The sequence below is a fragment of the Schistocerca piceifrons genome, chromosome 9 (assembly GCF_021461385.2).
Source record: "Schistocerca piceifrons isolate TAMUIC-IGC-003096 chromosome 9, iqSchPice1.1, whole genome shotgun sequence".
Classification (NCBI taxonomy): domain Eukaryota; kingdom Metazoa; phylum Arthropoda; class Insecta; order Orthoptera; family Acrididae; genus Schistocerca; species Schistocerca piceifrons.
The window spans coordinates 99,980,084-100,000,616 of record NC_060146.1 but is presented as its reverse complement, the minus strand read 5'-3'; the positions used below and the strand labels follow the sequence as shown (position 1 = coordinate 100,000,616).

Below are 20,533 nucleotides of genomic sequence, written 5' to 3'. Positions count from 1 at the left end.
CTTGCAAATAGTGCTGGACTTCCCTACATGATTAGGAATGGGGATTTAGCAGGCCTATGGAGGAGGTAGAAGCGGCCCTCGGGGAAGATCAGTTTGGATTCCGTAGAAATGTTGGAACACGTGAGGCAATACTAACCTTACGACTTATCTTAGAAGAAAGATTAACAAAAGGCAAACCTACGTTTCTAGCATTTGTAGACTTAGAGAAAGCTTTTGACAACGTTAACTGGAATACTCTCTTTCAAATTCTGAAGGTGGCAGGGGTGAAATACAGGGAGCGAAAGGCTATTTACAATTTGTACAGAAAGCAGATGGCAGTTATAAGAGTCGAGGGGCATGAAAGGGAAGCAGTGGTTGGGAAAGGAGTGAGACAGGGTTGTAGCCTCTCCCCGATGTTATTTAATCTGTATATTGAGCAAGCAGTAAAGGAAACAAAAGAAAAATTCGGAGTAGGTATTAAAATTCATGGAGAAGAAGTAAAAACTTTGAGGTTCACCGATGACATTGTAATTCTGTCAGAGACAGCAAAGGACTTGGAAGAGAAGTTGAACGGAATGGACAGTGTCTTGAAAGGAGGATATAAGATGAACATCAACAAAAGCAAAACGAGGATAATGGAATGTAGTCAAATTAAATCAGGTGATGCTGAGGGGATTAGATTAGGAAATGAGACACTTAAAGTAATAAAGGAGTTTTGCTATTTGGGGAGCAAAATAACTGATGATGGTCGAAGTAGAGAGGATATAAAATGTAGACTGGCAATGGCAAGGAAATCGTTTCTGAAGAAGAGAAATTTGTTAACATCGAGTATAGATTTAAGTGTCAGGAAGTCGTTTCTGAAAGTATTTGTATGGAGTGTAGCCATGTATGGAACATGGACGATAACCAGTTTGGACAAGAAGAGAATAGAAGCTTTCGAAATGTGGTGCTACAGAAGAATGCTGAAGATAAAGTGGGTAGATCATGTAACTAATGAGGAGGTATTGAATAGGATTGGGGAGAAGTGAAGTTTGTGGCACAACTTGACCAGAAGAAGGGATCGGTTGGTAGGACATGTTCTGAGGCATCAAGGGATCACAAATTTAGCATTGGAGGGCAGCGTGGAGGGTAAAAATCGTAGAGGGAGACCAAGAGATGAATACACTAAGCAGATTCAGAAGGATGTAGGTTGCAGTAGGTACTGGGAGATGAAGAAGCTTGCACAGCATAGAGTAGCATGGAGAGCTGCATCAAACCAGTCTCAGGACTGAAGACCACAACAACAACAACAACAACAACAATGGAGGTGCGATTAGGATGTCTGAGTGTTGGCCAAACTAGCATCATATGCAGCCACCCCAGGGAGCACAGCTGTTGTCATCTTGGAAGACCTGGCACACTCATTATGAAGATGTAGAAGAAAGGGCGGAAGCTGCGCACCGAGAATATCGAAAGAAACATCGGTTTCTTCGGGTATGGCACATACACATAACTTGAATAACTAGGTGGAGTTATTGGCATGACGAAAGACCCCATAACATCACACAACCATCGCTGACCTGAAATAAACACTCTACGCATTGCACTTTAAACGTTTCTTTGGCGCACCAATGCACGTGACGCATCATGTAATTTGAAAAGGAACAACACCTCAAATTGTCGAATCGCACTACACGCCTGCCATCAGCTAATGTCCAACTTCTGTGTTCGGCCCACTGAAAATGAGCAAATTTACGAGTCTTTGGGGCTGTGGTGTTGGCAAAGTAGCCGTCTGTAAGTAATTTTCACTAGGAAACTTGTTGAGATACATCTGCATTCACCGACAGCAGCAGTTTCTCCCAGGCGACTTCTGTCACTTTCAGTTATGATCTTTTTACGACCATGTGGACACCTTGGACTGTCCGCGTTGATATACCGGCAAATCAGGCAACTTCTTTCACGGCGTGGTGGTGGCTACCTCGAACCTGAGTATCTCTTTAGTGTTTTCCAGTCGCCTCTGCACCTTGTCCAATCCTGCTGCTGCTAACTCCATACTGTCGACTCGCACATACCCACTACCTGACTGCCTGAATTACGTCAGCAGTCGAGTATCTCGTGACCACCGTGCAGGTCTGCAGCGCTGCAAAGCCACCAGAGCGCTCTTTTAATGGGTTTGACTGTACTATATCGTTTTCTAGCGCTCACAAAAAAGTTTTTGCATCACCGCGGTTCCCGGAACTCCTGTATTAGATATTGTGTCACAGACACATTCCCTTTGACTGTTCATAGATGTCACTAAAACCGCCCAAAGATGTAAATAACCATCTATGAGCAGCGCCTATTAGATGGAGGGGGAGTCCGTCACCCGATCAGTTCCAGTCATTCCACCAGGAAAGAGGTACACGGCTCCTGTTGTCTGTAGTTCAACCATGCCTAGACGGTCAATACCACGGTTCGATCACGTCCGCGTTGTTGCTTTGTACCAAGAAGGGCTCTCAACAAGGGAAGTGTCCAGGCGTCTCGGAGTGAACCAAAGCGATGTTGTTCGGACATGGAGGAGATACTGAGAGACATGAACTGTCGATGACATGCCACGCTCAGACCGCCCAAGGGCTTCTACTGGACTGGATGACCTACCTACGGATTATGGCTCGGAGGGACCCTGACAGCAACGCCACCATGTTGAATAATGCTTTTAGTGCAGCTACAGGGCGTCGTGTTACGAGTCCAGCTGCACGGGAAAGTGCGTCGACGCACTTTGCGCTGCTCTCGATTCCGCCTGACCGCGCTTCTCTGCGCCGCTCAGTATTGGCTCAGCAGCCGTCCGCGATGGAGGTGCCCATTGGTGATTCCGCAAACTGCGAGATTCGTTCCGTAATTCGGTTTTTTGCACGTAGAATGGACTCCACCCGCGGATATTCATCGCCAGTTGCCACAAGTGTATGGCAACAAGTGTTTGTCGCTTCAACACGACCGGAATGGTACTGGGAGTTTAGCGCCAGTCAGAAGGAGGTCCAAGCACTTTTGACAAACTTTGGTTGGACTGCCATGCCCCACCCACCTTACAGTCCGTACCTCGCACCTAGTGATTATCACTTGTTCCCCAAGTTAAAGGAACGCAAGGGTGGCCAACGCTTCCGCAGCGCCGACAAAGTCAAAGAAGGGGTGAAACAATTCCTCAACGGGTTAGCGGCGGACTTCTACAACATGGAGGTACAGAAATTGGATCACCGTCTACAAAAATGCATACAAAAAGATAGCGATTATGTAGAAAAACATAGCTAACTTTCTTCTTTCCAACGATGTGGATTTATAGGAGAATAAACAATCTGAAACTTCCTGGCAGATTAAAACTGTGTGCCCGACCGAGACTCGAACTCGGGACCTTTGCCTTTCGCGGGCAAGTGCTCTACCAACTTTTTTTTTTTTTATTATATTAATACCTTCAGCTGCTAACGGGCGTTGATGTATATCAACGGGGACGGGTGAAAATGTATGCCCCGAGCGGGACTCGAACGCGGGATGTCCTGCTTACATGGCAGACGCTCTATCCATCTTTTTTTTTTTTTTTTTTTTTGGACCACTTTTTTCCCTTAAAAAGCCCATTAGGAAAATGGAACTAAAAAAATAAAGAAATAAAAAATAAGAAAAAAAAAGAAACCTAAGTGCCACCGCCACTTGTCATCCTATAACAAAAAAAAATCTGATCCACTTCAGGCGTTGGCTCCTGAGTAAGCCCACCCCAGAGAGCTGCCTATAGACCAGGGGAAGTATGGGAATCAAGGTTAGGGCTATTCGTCGCCACTTTTTCTTATTTTTTTATATGATTACATTTAGGGAGCGTGTACAAATGAGAATTCTAGTAAGTAAGTGTTACAAGTAAGTGTTACAACAACAAAGGTGGCATAAAAGAGCAATCAAAAAAATAAAAATATAAACCACTGATGTAATTCTAACTAAAAGGTTCTTCAATAATGTAACTGGTTCCACTTGGAGCCTTGCCATCGTTATCTGAAATCTCCAATAGCGCCTTTGAAGGGCATCTGCAACGGAGGCACTCTGCTTCGCTAGTGCCTCAAGGAAAACAGTAGCCTTGCAGCAGCTTGTCTCATCCTTTGGTCATGGCTGACAAGGCAGAACGTTGAGCCGTTAGTGTGATGCGGCACAGCACATTAACCACAGCCTGGCACTCCCCATCTGAGTGGGGGGTTAACGAAAACGCTGCGTAAATAATTTGCGAAGAGCGTACGGTATTTCGGTGTGCGTTCGAGGGCATTGTGAGCATTTTGTAGGAACCACCAGTAATCAAGCTGCTCTTTCTCTCCGTCGCTAAAGATGTAGGCGACGGTAAGTCCCTTGAACCATGTAAGCGCATGATATTTTGCAGCCGGAAAGTAAGTTTCATCGGGACAGAGTAGGGTCTGCGGGTCAATCATATCAGGTGTAACCCGGAGGTAACAAGCCAGTATCTTCTGTGTTAGTCGCCAAACTCCGGACGATGATGCGCAAGTAAAACGATGTTCATCAGTATCCAAAAGGTGACAATCTGGGCAATAAGGGGAGTCTGCCAGTCCGATAGTGTGAAGTCGCTGGCGTGTGGCATATTTTTTGTTGGCGATCTGATACCACTTCGAACGCACCGTGGATGACAGAAAGTGGTGGTGTATCGTTTTCCACACTCTTGGCCAGTGAACCGTAGGGTACTTGTTTTCCACCACGTTATGGTGAACAGCCCGCAGAAGGTTAGTATAAAAATCTTTCGCCTTCGGTGGACGTGTGGCGGAGAGGTTCAAGCTGACATAGCTGTAATCAAGAATGAAGGTCGACACATGGGAGAGCTGTGGTGCGACGTGCGCAACCGACACCGGCGGGACGTTAGAGGCTGGCATCAGAACCTGTAGTAAACGACCCGTGAGAGAGGTATATTGACTTTTCCATCGTTTCCTCATGTTGCTCATGTAAAGGGCAGCTGCTCTCGCCCTGACGTTGACCAATCCCAGCCCTCCTTTGTGCACTGGGAGGGTAAGAGTGTCGTATCGTACTTTAAAGATATGACCTGCGGAAACGTAGTAACTGAAGGCCGCCTGAAGCCGGCGACCTATCTGCAGCGGTAGTGGGAGGACCTGTGCCACGTGGTTGAGTTTGGATGCTACGTGGAGGTTCAAGTATTCAACGCGTTGTAGCTGATTCAAGTCCCGGAGCAGGTTCTGTCGCACCATTGCGCGTATGATCTGTAATAACCGTCGGTAGTTTGCTGCAGCTGTTTGACGTACATCTTTCTTGAACGTGATGCCCAAATATCGCAGATTAGAAACTGGTGGGAGGGGAGCGAGGGCTTCCGGTCCGAGACCACGCCCAATGTCCAACGCCGCCGACTTGTTGATGTTCAGAAGACTGCCTGCGGCCTGTCCGTATCGCTCAATCCAGGTTAGTACGCTTTGAACTTCGTCATTGGAACGAACCAGCAGTAGCAGGTCGTCAGCGTATGTCCTATAGCGAAAGGTGACGTCCCGCAGCGTTATACCAGATAGGCGGTGGTTAAGGCCCCCTAGGAGTGGCTCGAGTGCGATTGCATAAAGGTAGGTAGAAAGGGGACAACCCTGTCGTAGAGACCTCTTAATGGGTACTGGTCCTACCGTCCTTCCATTGACCTGGACGTGTGAGCTGGCTGCGGTCCAAAGACGCCGTAGGGTGTCGATGAGGCCCGGGGGGAATCCCATACAGTCCATCACTCGTAGGAGGAAGTTTTGGTGCACTCTATCAAAGGCGCGGTTGAAATCGACGGAGACGATCGCCGCTCTCAGACGGCACGCAGAAGCGATCGCTATTAAGTCCCTGCAGTCACCGGTGGCCGTGTGTATGTTGGCTTCTCCCCCCTGCGACGTCTGGTCTGGAGGGAGGATCATCGGCAAAGTCGTCTTAATACGGCTCGCCATAATCCTGGTGAAAATCGTGTAATCGGCGTTCAACATTGTAAGCGGCCGATAGTCGTTAATCGATAGCCCTCCACCTGGCTTGTGTACTGGTATGAGGAGACCTTCTACAAACGCTGGCGGCACAACACAGTCTGGAGACATAAGTTCGCGGAACATTATAACCCAGCGAGGCATCATGAGGTCACGGAAAGTCCGGTAGAATTCGATGGGCAATCCATCAGGTCCTGGAGATTTATTGGCCGCACCTTTGTCCACGGCGTCTTCGACTTCTTCGAGTGAGATTTCCTCTGTTAGTGCATTCACGGTAGCCTCGTCGATAGTACGTGTTATCTGCTGTAACACTTCAGTAGTGGCCTCGTCAATGACGGTTCTTTCCTTGTAAAGATGACGAAAATGATCCTCCACCGCCTTTACTATGGTTGCTTGGGTCGTACATAAGCGACCGTCGTGTGTCCTGAGTTGTGTGATTAAATGTTGACGTTGTCGGCGCTTATCCGCCACAACGTGGTGCATAGTGGGTTCCTCTGCAACCGTTCGGTCGTGCCGTCGCGAGCGGACTACTGCACCTTCTAGTCGACGCTTCGTCAATGATAGTATGTGAGCCTTGATTCTGCTTTGGTCATGTTGTCTCTCCGGGGAAGGGGGTAAGGCGTCGAGGTCCCTGAGTGCCGCGTAGTAAAAATCGAGGGTCTGTCGATGCCACGCAGTCACGTCCTTGCCATATCGCATAAGTGTCTTACGGATTGCTGGTTTGGCACAGAGGAGCCACCACTCCAGGGTCGAGGTGTAGCGTGGGTGGCGGCGTTCACAGTCAGTCCACGTTGCTGCAACTTGCCGACGGCAATCCAGGACCTGGAGATGAGTTATGTTGAGCTTCCAAAAGCCATTGCTGCGCCAGACTTGTTGGGGGCGTAGGTGTATAGTGCAGATATAGGCACTGTGATCGGAATAGGCTTGAGGCCATAATTCGGCGTCCGCCACACCTTGTGTGAGATCTTGTGACACATATATGCGGTCAAGTCGGCTGGCCGAATGACTGGTAAGATGAGTGTGGCCAGAGCGGTTACCGTGGACTTTTTCCCACGTGTCGCAAAAGTGAAGTTCTTGCATCATCGCTCCCAGTTCCGGACAAGGCATGTAATGTGGGATTTGGTCCTTGGGATGAAGTACGCAATTAAAATCGCCGGCGAAGACGCTGTGGTCGTATCGTCCAAGGAAAAGGGGAGCGACATCTGTGGAGTAGAATCTGGCGCGGTCGTGACGTCTTGTGGTACCCGACGGCGCGTAAACATTAATGAATCGGGTGTTGAGTGCCGTAAATGCTATTCCTCGCGCGGAGGGAAGAAACGTGACGTCGGTAACTTCAATACCTTCACGCACTAATATCGCCACTCCGGTGTCTGCAGGGCTACCGGGCGTCACATGTGTGGCGTAACCGTAAAAGTGCGGGAGTGCAGTCGTTTTCACTTCTTGTAGGAAAGCAAAGTCAACTCCCATGGCTCGTATGGTTTCTTTCAAAAGTTGGATCTTGACTGGAGAACTGATCATGTTGATATTCATTGTCGCCAGGCGGTAAGCCTGGCAACGCGTTGTTTGGGCGAGGTTATCCATGTTGAAGTTGGAGAGAAGCGAACATCGGAAGTAATGTCACCCCCCGCCAAACGCGGTCCTCCCTGTGCTGCTTATGCTGCATGATCCGGCGGCGCCTCAGCTGGCCGCGGGTCGGGATCTTGCGTCTCGACGTCCTCGGCCCACGAAGCGGGCGTGGATGTCTGTTCATGTTCCATAGCCTCGGAATGTTTGGTAGTAAGGGACCGGGCGACTTCGCTGCCTGCACTGGTACCTTCCCGCTGCTCACTGTTTCTGTCAATGGGCTGATGTTCGAAAGCTGCACGTTTTTCTGTCTGTTCTGCAAGGTTGGAGTCAGTGGAAACAGCCCCAGCTTCGCGGCTGGCTTCTTGAGGGGTCAGTTGTTCTTCCCCGGCCGAATGCGAACCGCTGTGTTCCGACGCGGTCCGACGACGGCGCTTTCGGCGTTTCGGTGATCGCTGTTTCCGTACATGGCCTTCATTGTCAGAAGACGGCACTGACTCACGCTCCGCCGGAACAAACGCTTCGGTCGGTACAATAATGGAATCAATTGCCGTCTTGCCGGCGTCAATGTCAGTCGCGTTCGGTAGCTCCAGAGTCGTAGTACTATTTTCCACCACTGGCCAGGTCGGCGGATCATCCAGGTTTTTGTCCGTGGAAAGTGATTCTTGTACCGCTGAAGCGGTCGGTCGTGTCTGTTGTGTGGAGAACGTCGTGAGCGCCGCCGCGTAAGTCACGGGTAGAACAGTCTTCGCCGCTGGTGGTGCAACGTCCTTCGGTGGGAGTTGTGTGATCCGACGCTGGAGGCACTCGGAACGAAGGTGTCCTTCTTTGCCGCATCCGGAACACGTCTTCGGCTGGCCGTCATAAATAACGATGGCCCGGCATCCTCCTATCTGTAGATAGGATGGCACGTGTCGCTGGAGATCTATGCGCACTTGGCGTACTCCATTGAGTACGGGATACGTCTTAAACTGGGTCCATTTTTCAGCCACGTGTTCGTGTACCGTGCCGTAAGGGCGGAGCGCCGCTACAACTTCTGCCGCCGGGAGTTCAAATGGAAGTTCGAATATGCGGATAGTCCGCAGTCCCATTGCGGCATGGCCAACCTCGACGTTGCCAACATTGCCATCTGCGTGGCAGAAGCGGAGTTCTTGTTTCATCTCACGAAGCACCTTGTCGCATGTAGTTTCGTTTATGAGCTTTACATAGACCGTGCTACTGACGATCGAAAAATGAATGCCGACAATGTCGGCAGCCGGGATCTTGGCTTCCTCCTTTAAAAAGCGTTCGACTTCGAGCGCCTTTGGTCGGGTAAAGTCGTTCCGAAATGTGAATTTCAAGGTTGATCTTCTGTATTTGTTTGCCATGGTCTTGTAGCGCTACGGCGTCACGTTAGTGTCGGCCGAAGAAAGTAAACAAGGCGCGCGGGCTCTCTCTGACAGCGGAGAGCACACACCGCACGTCTGCTTCGCTCGGCTGCGAGAGCCGCACTGACCAACTGAGCTATCGAAGCACGACTCACGCCCCGAACTCACAGCTTTACTTCTGCCAGTATCTCGTCTCCTACCTGTCCTCTCGTCTGCAATCTGTTTGTGAAAATGACGCGAACCATACTTCTGGATGAATCCTCGTATAAATCCATGTATTCAATAGACACGTTGAAGATACACGAATGCCGAATGCAAACAAGTCTCCCTGGCAACAAAGCATCATATGTTGAGGCAAACAGGTGCATAGGTAAGATGAGGTGGGCTGTACCTGGAAAGGCATTCAACTTAAGATTTCATTAATAACTCAAAAACGAAGGATTTTCGGACATATGTTTATATGATCTTTTTCTCTTGTTTTTTAAAAGTATTTTTGAAACTACAGAATCACAGAGGCTGAGGCTTAACACAGGCAAGAAATGAGCAGCCCTCTTAGATTGTTTGCAGATGTTTCTGTCATTCTCCGTCTACTAATGTCATCAGAAGATCGAAACCAATTGCAGAATGACTTAGATACGGTATCTGAATGGTGAGAAAAGTGACAGTTGTCTTTGAATAAGGTGAGGTCATCCACAAGAATACGAAAAGAAATCCGTTACATTTCGATTACACAACAAATCTCACAAATTTTTAAGGCTGCCAGTTGGACTAAATGTCTAGGAATTGTAATTACCAACAACTTAAGTTGGAACGATCACATAGATAACATTATGGGCACTTAGAAGATGCGATAGAGCTACTAAAGAGAGTACCTATAGGAATGCTTGTTCGTTCTCTGCTAGAATATTGTGATGTATAGGAACCTTACCAGATTGGCAGAGGACATCAAAAGAGTTAGAGACAGGCGTCTCCTTTTGTATTATCGTGAAATAGGGGGAGAATGTCACGGATATGATAAGCGAGTTGGGACGGCAATCATTAAAACAAAGACTCTTTTTATTATGGCGAGATATTTACACGAAATTCCCGTCACCAACTTCCTCTTCTAAATGTGAAATATGTCACTGCCTCCATCCTACGTAGGCAGAATAAGAGAATTCAGAGCCTGTACATAAAGAGTTAAATGCTCATTTTTACCAAAGCATTGTTAGGGTGTGGAACGGTAAATAAACTCTCTGAAGTTGGTTCGAAGAATCCTCTGCCAAGCACTTAAGAGAGAACTGCAGATTAGTTATGTAAATGTAGATGTAGGGGTACACTAGAATACCCCAACCAAATGACAAAGGCTGCTTTTGTTGCATGCGTTTTTGACAATAGATGTTTTTGCAGAACTATCGTATCTTTGAGCTGCAGTAAGTGAGAACCAAAGTTCATTCCTCCAAATCTCATCAATTAAAATCGTGATTTATCGGTGTAGGGACCGATGCACTGAAATAAAAAAATGAGAAAATTACGACTCTGGTTTTTGATATGAACTTTTCATTGGTACAGTATTGTTGCATCGTTTCGAAGAGCTTCACGTTCCTCATTTTCAGAGAAGTCTAATTGTGGCGTCGTGCAGTTGTATGGTTTTGACGAGCAGAAAAATCGTGGTAAACTTGTGACAACAAGACTTCATGACTCAACTGACAGCCTGAAAAGATTGCTTCAATTAATTCTCTGAGAAAATCTACATTCCTGAATGGCTAATTATCATGTATCAGCTGTTACGGCGTGAAGTTAGTGTTGGCACACCAGTCGGGAACGACGGAGAAGGCTTTGAGAAGAGGTCAGCCAATCGCAAAGTGACTAGCCTCCCTCCAGGATGACAACACGACAACAACGGCCCCTAGGTGAAGACGACATATGCGCCACGCCAGACGGGTTGCAGCCCACTTCGATAGCAGCTTCAGCATTAGCATCTTCGGTGGCCGGCGTATCGTAGCCTCTCCACTAGTACTCTTACGTAGCTCAGTTAGAGATCAGCAGTCACTGCAAAGACTGTTTTGTATGTCGCCTTTTGCTTGTGACACATATGTGTAATATCAAAGTTTTTGTAATTACCTAGTCGTAATAAAACTCATTAATATGAGTTGTTTGATTATTTGTGTAGCGAAATGAGAGTGCAGGATTCCTAGGCACAACACCGTCAACCATTGTCGGACCTGAAATGGTGACACCTCCATTACTTGCCAGACCAGACTGGTGAATAAAGCTACTACGCCAGTAGAGCACTTACAAGTGAAGGGAATCATGACGTACCCTGGGCGTGCAGACGTTGATGAAGAGGCAGTCCTCGTCGCCACCGTATTTCCCAGTCAGCATGTCGATCTGGGGCGCGATGTTGCCATGTTTAGTGGCGTCTCGGACTCCGCTCCACCCAGCTGCTGGCTGTGGTGGCTGAAATAACAATAAATAACACACACATATAATATGATGTGGAGACGAAGCTGCAGCTGCAAGTAATTTAACACACACACACACACATACAGAGAGAGAGAGAGAGAGAGAGAGAGAGAGAGAGAGAGAGGAGAGTGAGGGATGGGGGCTGAGTTATACAGGGTATCAATATGAAAGCTCCTTCATTTTGAAATTCAATTTAAAAAAATATTACACATAAAGTGAAGAGCCAACGAAACTGGCACACCTGCCTAATATCGTGTAGGACCTCCACAAGCACGCAGAAGTGCCACAAAATGACATGGCATGGACTCGACTAATGTCTTAATGTCTGAAGTAGTGCTGGAGGGAACTGGCACCATGAATCTTCCAGGGGTCCCATAAATCCGTAAGAGTACGAGGGCGTGGAGATCTCTTCCGAACAGCACTTTGCAACACATCCCAAATATGCTCAATAATGTTCACGCCTGTGTGGAACTATTTAAACTCAAAAGAGTGTTCCTGGAGCACCTATGTAGCTATTCTGGACGTGTGGGGCGTCGCATTGTCCTGCTGGAACTGCCCAAGTCCGTCAGAATGCACAATGGACACGAATGGGCGCAGGTGATCAGGCAGGATGCCTACGTACCTGTCACCCATTAGAGTCGTGTCTGGACGTATCATACCACTTCAACTGCACACTCCCACAGCATTTCAGAGCCTCCACCAGCTTGAACAGTCCCCTGCTGACATGTAGGGTCCATCGATTCATGAGGTTGTCTCCATTTCCTTACACGTCCATCCACTGAATACAATTTGAAACGAGAGTCATCCGACCAGGCAACATGTTTCCAGTCATCAACAGTCCAATGTCGGTGTTGAGAGGCCCAGACGAAGCGTACAGCTTTGTGTCGTGCAGTCATCAAGAGTGCATGAGTGGGCCTTCGTCTCCGAAAGCCAATATCGATGATCTTTCGTTGAATGGTTCGCACGCTGACACTTTCTGATGGCCCAGCATTGAAATCTGCAGCAATCTGCGGAAGGGTTGCACTTCTGTCACGTTGAACGAGTCTCTTCAGTCATTGTTGCCGTTCTTGCAGGATCTTTTTCCGGCCGCTGCGATATCGGAGATTTGATGTTTTACTGGATTCCTGATATTCACGGTACACTCGTGAAATGGACGTATGGAAAAATTCCCACTTCATCGCTACCTCGGAGATGTTGTGTACTATCGTTCGTGCGCCGACTATATCACCACGTTCAAACTAATTTAAATCTTGAGAACTTGCCACTTTAGCAACAGTAACCAATCTAACAACTGCGTCAGATATATATCTTATGATCTTATATAGGCGTTGCCGACCGCAGCTCCGTATTCTGTTCAAAATGGTTCAAATGGCTCTGAGCACTATGGGACTTAACATCTATGGTCATCAGTCCCCTAGAACTTAGAACTACTTATACCTAACTAACCTAAGGACATCACACAACACCCAGTCATCACGAGGCCGTACTCTGTCTGTTTACATATCTCTGTATTTGAATACGCATTCCTATAGCAGTTTCTCTTCCGATTCAGTGTAGATACCAGCGTTTTGTGGCATTATGAAAAGCAGTTCAAAATTCTTTTTGTTTTGTTTCAGTTGGTATATAATTAGCAGAAATGACCACATCTCGAGAGGGAGTCCAATGGGCAGTGTGGTATGTGGAAACGAAATCAGTCATTGCTGTCCAAAGAAATTTCCGATGTGAATTTTTTTTCTAATTCAAACAGAGCCACTAGACGGTAAGACTATCAAGGGTTTGTATGACAAGTTAGTAGCCACGGGGAGTGTAAACAGTCAGTGTGCAGGTGAAGTATACAGATACTAATTTCCTGAAAGTGCATTAACAATATGTGGAATACAGATATGAGTTACTTACGCAAGAAACACATACGGAAGGAACCTACGTGAATCTCTGCATACTGTTGTACACCGTCAGAGGGAAGATTGATTCTTAGTGATCGTGTACAGCACTCATAGCGCTCATGCGGGAAAGGACACTTACTTCACCTTTTCAGTTTACCTACAGAATATACCTCCACAGCATTTTCTATATCTACATCTACATCTACATGGCTACTCCGCAAATCATATTTAAGTCCCTTGCAGATGGTTCATCGAACCACCTTCACAATTCTCTATTATTCCAATCTCCTACAGCGCGCTGAGAGACAAAACGTGCTGCCCTTCTTGGAACATTTTCGTTGTACTTCATCAGTCCTATCTCACAACGCACAACACTATTATAAAAGACGGCGGACAAGCGTAGTGTAGGCAGTCTACCAAGTAGATCTGTTACATTTTCTAGGTGTCCTGCCAATAAGACGCAGTCTTTGGTTAGCCTTCCCCACAACATTTTCTTCCAATTTATGTTGGTCTTGGAAATGGAAACGAGCGTAGGGTATTGTGGGCCGGGAGTCCCCATTAGGGGAAGTTCGGCGGCCGAGGACAAGTACTTAATTTCATTCGACGCCACATTTGGCGACTTGGAGATGGGGATGAAATGATGATGAGGACAACACAACACCCGAGCTCTGAGCGGATAAAATCTCATGCCCCAGCCGGGGATCGAACCCCGGCGCCTTGGCGTGGTAGTTGAATTAAAGACCTTTAGATTTGACTGATTTATCGTGTAACCGAAGTTTAACGGATTCCTTTTAGCAATCATGTGGATGACCTCACACATTTCGTTATGTAGGGTCCGTCCATTTCTCTTATGGGAGTACACAAAATAAGTTCACTGAGCTGTTTTATATATATTTTCAGTTTATTAAATCAGTTCTTATTCGTAGCTTTTAGGTTTTTATATAAAAATCTTTGAACAGCTGAGCTGTCAACTGTCTACCACACTTAAGAGCCTGTGCCAAGTGTAACCTACTCGAAAATTTTTCGACAGTGTCGATATCATTGTCTCCAGTATCATAGTCAGGAATAGAGTTCAGAGGATGCAATATAACAAATGCATCAACTCACCCTCATCTCTTGCAACATCTGAGGAGGCCCAGAGGCTTAAATTGCCTCTGTCTGTAGCAGAAGTAGGCCACTTAGATGTTGTGGAACTGCAGATATTTCAACATCGGCCAAGCAACGCATTACAGCTGAATACTTTTCTAGACTACAACGTGATCAGTTCTGTTCCACCATACATATGGGCACCCACCTTGCAAGAAATACTGTGGGTGTGCAGTAAATGGCACCACACAGTGCAGACCACTCTACAAGTAGCAGAAATTCCTAAATGAAAGAGATTTTTGCAGTATGCCAGTAATTTAGCGAATCGCGAAAGAAGTGCTGTAACTTTGTGGTCACTCAACAGTTCACCACCAAGTGACTGCAAAATGGTGACACGGCTTTACAATACAATACTACATAGACCAGCGACAACATCACACTTGCAAATTAAACACCATTCAGCAGTTATTTACAGGAGTGTATTTTACATAAAAGCTCATTTAACAACACCGAATAAGCACTGACGTAAAAAGCGAAACTAACTCTAACGCATAAACACGACCTCAACAAAATTATTTTGTTTACTCACATAAGAGGACTAACAGGTAATGCTGGAGATGTAGGTGAGAGTACTCTTGTTGTGGAAGTTGCCTTTCCCTAAAGAACGCTGCAACTGCTGTACACAGGGATGAAGAATCGGTTTGTTTGCAGACATTGACGTAGCTTCTATCCATATGCATTTCATGCATTAGTATCATTAGGAACTCTTATTCGCACTCCATCTACAGACCCTTAACTCGTATCAAACGTCTGTGAGACGGCTGTCGAACTTGCTGGTGGACATTTCGTCCCCTTTCGGAGTCGTTTCACCCCTACCCACGGTGTTGATTTCAGTTTGAGTGCTGGCTTCTTACTATGAACATCTGGTTCTGTTCGCACAACTTAGCCTTCAGTAAATCCACAATAACGTCGCCACGACGTCTGGCAGATGTATGATACCAGGTGTGTGGTTGTTTGTCGTCAAACTTATCAACCATTCGCATTCATGGCGATATTTATGGTGTAATATTTTATCCTTGTTACTGACAGCGTCTCACAAATAATTTACACAGTATGGAACGTGTATCAGGTCAAGCACACTATTCAAAACAGCCTGAGCACACCGTTATTCTCAACGGGCTAATGTGTGCTTTCAATATGGCCATACACGAAGCACAATAGGCCACACTAGCTAGCTTGACGTTTGCGTTTAAACCTGATTCACCAACTTGTGGTCACTTATAATTTGCTTCCGGAGAGAGAGCGTGCTGCACATACCTCGGGTAACTGGAAGTACGCCCATAATAACTCGTGCATAACCCATCAAAAAATGGAAAAACCTTGGAATGCTGGAAGATGGCCAGTCTCTCCGAAACCAGAGGGTCAGCTCTGGGTGGAATGGTTTGGAGCGACAAGTTACGGATCATATAAAAATTATGGTTTGTTGCGCCTGCCGAATTTTGTGTTTTTTCATCCGGTCACATGGTTGGTGAGGAGCCCCCAAAATGAAAGGTTTTTAGACCGCGCATTTCCGAAGTTAAGCCTTTCGTGAAAGTGGAGATACCGAAATGAGAATGTGCCCTTATGATGATTGCTCTAGTGTTATAAATTGCACGATTGTGATTTCTGCTGTGTGTGGTAGCTGGATGATGTAGGTTTATCCCATGTATTCAGGTCATGATGTCCTTTTTTTTTTAAAAAAATAGTACCTTGTCATCCGAAGAGTAATGGGGCCCCTTAGGGAAATGGCAGCAAGAGAGGGGAAGAAAACCAATGTGCACTCCGTGTGCATACCGGAGGGAGTCATTCCAGAAGTGGAAAGGGTCCTTCCGGATGCCATGAAGGGTACAGGGTGCACCCATCTGCAGGTGGTCGCTCATGTCGGCACCAATGATGTGTGTCGCTATGGATCGGAGGAAATCCTCTCTGGCTTCCGGCGGCTATCTGATTTGGTGAAGACTGCCAGTCTCGCTAGCGGGATGAAAGCAGAGCTCACCATCTGCGGCATCGTCGACAGGACTGACTGCGGACCTTTGGTACAGAGCCGAGTGGAGGGTCTGAATCAGAGGCTGAGACGGTTCTGCGACCGTGTGGGCTGCAGATTCCACGACTTGCGCCATAGGGTGGTGGGGTTTCGGGTTCCGCTGGAAAGGTCAGGAGTCCACTACACGCAACAAGCGGCTACACGGGTAGCAGGGGTTGTGTGGCGTGGGCTGGGCGGTTTTTTAGGTTAGATGGCCTTGGGCAAGTACAGAAAGGGCAACAGCCTCAACGGGTGCGGGGCAAAGTCAGGACATGCGGGGACCAAGCAGCAATCGGTATTGTAATTGTCAACTGTCGAAGCTGCGTTGGTAAAGTACCAGAACTTCAAGCGCTGATAGAAAGCACCGAAGCTGAAATCGTTATAGGTACAGAAAGCTGGCTTAAGCCAGAGATAAATTCTGCCGAAATTTTTACAAAGCTACAGACGGTGTTTAGAAAGGATAGATTGCATGCAACCGGTGGTGGAGAGTTCGTCGCTGTTAGTAGTAGTTTATCCTGTAGTGAAGTAGAAGTGGATAGTTCCTGTGAATTATTATGGATGAAGGTTACACTTAACAACCGAGCTAGGTTAATAATTGGCTCCTTTTACCGACCTCCCGACTCAGCAGCATTAGTGGCAGAACAACTGAGAGAAAATTTGGAATACATTTCACATAAATTTTCTCAGCATGTTATAGTCTTAGGTGGAGATTTCAAGTTACCAGATATAGACTGGGACACTCAGATGTTTAGGACGGGTGGTAGGGACAGAGCATCAAGTGACATTATACTGAGTGCACTATCTGAAAATTACCTCGAGCAATTAAACAGAGAACCGACTCGTGGGGATAACATCGTGGACCTACTGATAACAAACAGACCCGACCTTTTCGACTCTTTAAGTGCAGAACAGGGAATCAGTGATTATAAGGCCGTTGCAGCATCCCTGAATATGGAAGTTGATAGGAATATAAAAAAAGGGAGGTAGGTTTATCTGTTTAGTAAGAGTAATAGAAGGCAGATTTCAGACTACCTAACAGATCAAAACGAAAATTTCTGTTCCGACACTGACAATGTTGAGTGTTTATGGAAAAAGTTCAAGGCAATTGTAAAATGCTTTTTAGACAGGTACGTGCCGAGTAAAACTGTGAGGGACGGGAAAAACCCACCGTGGTACAACAACAAAGTTAGGAAACTACTGCGAAAGCAAAGAGAGCTTCACTCCAAGTTTAAACGCAGCCAAAACCTCTCAGACAAAGAGAAGCTAAACGATGTCAAAGTTAGCGTAAGGAGGGCTATGCGTGAAGCGTTCAGTGAATTCGAAAGTAAAATTCTATGTACCGACTTGACAGAAAATCCTAGGAAGTTCTGGTCTTACGTTAAATCAGTAAGTGGCTCGAAACAGCATATCCAGACGCTCCGGGATGATGATGGCATTGAAACAGAGGATGACAGGCGTAAAGCTGAAATACTAAACACCTTTTTCCAAAGCTGTTTCACAGAGGAAGACCGCACTGCAGTTCCTTCTCTACATCCTCGCACAAACGAAAAAATGGCTGACATTGAAATAAGTGTCCAAGGAATAGAAAAGCAACTGGAATCACTCAATAGAGGAAAGTCCACTGGACCTGACGGGATACCAATTCGATTCTACACAGTGTACGCGAAAGAACTTGCCCCCCTTCTAACAGCCGTGTACCGCAAGTCTCTAGAGGAACGGAGGGTTCCAAATGATTGGAAAAGAGCACAGGTAGTCCCAGTCTTCAAGAAGGGTCGTCGAGCAGATGCGCAAAACTATAGACCTATATCTCTGACGTCGATCTGTTGTAGAATTTTAGAACATGTTTTTTGCTCGAGTATCATGTCGTTTTTGGAAACCCAGAATCTACTATGTAGGAATCAACATGGATTCCGGAAACAGCGATCGTGTGAGACCCAACTCGCTTTATTTGTTCATGAGACCCAGAAAATATTAGATACAGGCTCCCAGGTAGATGCTATTTTTCTTGACTTCCGGAAGGCGTTCGATACAGTTCCGCACTGTCGCCTGATAAACAAAGTAAGAGCCTACGGAATATGAGACCAGCTGTGTGGCTGGATTGAAGAGTTTTTAGCAAACAGAACACAGCATGTTGTTATCAATGGAGAGACGTCTACAGACGTTAAAGTAACCTCTGGCGTGCCACAGGGGAGTGTTATGGGACCATTGCTTTTCACAATATATATAAATGACCTAGTAGATAGTGTCGGAAGTTCCATGCGGCTTTTCGCGGATGATGCTGTAGTATACAGAGAAGTTGCAGCATTAGAAAATTGTAGCGAAATGCAGGAAGATCTGCAGCGGATAGGCACTTGGTGCAGGGAGTGGCAACTGTCCCTTAACATAGACAAATGTAATGTATTGCGAATACATAGAAAGAAGGATCCTTTATTGTATGATTATATGATAGCGGAACAAACACTGGTAGCAGTTACTTCTGTAAAATATCTGGGAGTATGCGTGCGGAACGATTGGAAGTGGAATGATCATATAAAATTAATTGTTGGTAAGGCGGGTACCAGGTTGAGATTCATTGGGAGAGTGCTTAGAAAATGTAGTCCATCAACAAAGGAGGTGGCTTACAAAACACTCGTTCGACCTATACTTGAGTATTGCTCATCAGTGTGGGATCCGTACCAGGTCGGTTTGACGGAGGAGATAGAGAAGATCCAAAGAAGAGAGGCGCGTTTCGTCACAGGGTTATTTGGTAACCGTGATAGCGTTACGGAGATGTTTAATAAACTCAAGTGGCAGACTCTGCAAGAGAAGCGCTCTGCATCGCGGTGTAGATTGCTCGCCAGGTTTCGAGAGGGTGCGTTTCTGGATGAGGTATCGAATATATTGATTCCCCCTACTTATACCTCCCGAGGAGATCACGAATGTAAAATTAGAGAGATTAGAGCGCGCACGGAGGCTTTCAGACAGTCGTTCTTCCCGCGAACCATACGCGACTGGAACAGGAAAGGGAGGTAATGACAGTGGCACGTAAAGTGCCCTCCGCCACACACCGTTGGGTGGCTTGCGGAGTATAAATGTAGATGTAGATGTAGATGTAATGTTTGGCCGGCCGATGTGGCCGAGCGGTTCTAGGCGCTTCAGTCTGGAACCGCGCGACCGCTACGGTCGCAGGTTTGAATCCTGCCTCGGGCATGGATGTGTGTGATGTCCTTAGGTTAGTTAGGTGTAAGTAGCTCTAAGTCCTAGGGGACTGATGACCACATGACTACAGATGTTTTAAGTCCCATAGTGCTCAGAGCCATTTGAACCATTTTGAGTAATGTTTGGAATCATTTCGTTGTTAATTCATATTGTGAACTGAGAACATACCTCCACAGCATTTTCTAGATCTACATCTACATCTACATGGATACTCCGCAAATCATATTTAAGTCCCTTGCAGATGGTTCATCGAACCACCTTCACAATTCTCTATTATTCCAATCTCCTACAGCGCGCTGAGAGACAAAACGTGCTGCCCTTCTTGGAACATTTTCGTTGTACTTCATCAGTCCTATCTCACAACGCACACACTATTAAAAAATACGGCGGACAAGGTGGTACCCGTGGTCTACGGGTAGCGTCTTTGATTCATAATCAAAAACGTCTTCGGTCCCAGGTTCGATCCCCGCCACTGCCTAAGTTTTGATAAATAATCAGCATTGGCGGCCGAAGACTTCCGGCATAAGAAGTCAGCCTCATTCTGCCAACGGCCTTGTCAAAGAGGGCGGAGGAGCGGATAGAGGTTCAGGGCACTCTCTTGTCCTAGGGGTGGGAAATTGCCCCTAAAGGCGGAAGAATCAGCAATGATCAACGACATGAGGATGCAGAAGGCAATGGAAACCACTGCATTAAAGACACGTAACGTGTATCCACAGGACATGTGGTCTGTAATTGAAGAAGTGTCATGATGATCTCTCCATTGGCATAAGATTCCGGAATAGTCCCCCATTTGGATCTCCGGGAGGGGACTGCCAAGGGGGAGGTTACCATGAGAAAAAGATTGAATAATCTACGAAAGGATAACGTTCTACGAGTCGGTGCATGGAATGTCAGAAGCTTGAACGTGGTAGGGAAACTAGAAAATCTGAAAAGGGAAATGCAAAGGCTCAATATAGATATAGTAGGGGTCAGTGAAGTAAAGTGGAAGGAAGACAAGGATTTCTG

The 20,533-nt window shown here is 46.6% G+C and overlaps 1 protein-coding gene across 1 annotated transcript in view; it reads right to left on the bottom strand.

Moving 5' to 3' along the window:
- Positions 1-20,533, bottom strand: part of LOC124717013 (esterase FE4-like) — a 205,052-nt gene that overhangs the window by 148,304 nt on the left and 36,215 nt on the right. Inside the window, exon 2 of the mRNA XM_047243655.1 lies at positions 11,156-11,293. Coding sequence (XP_047099611.1) covers positions 11,156-11,293 — 138 coding nt within the window. The remainder of the gene's footprint in view (positions 1-11,155; positions 11,294-20,533) is intronic.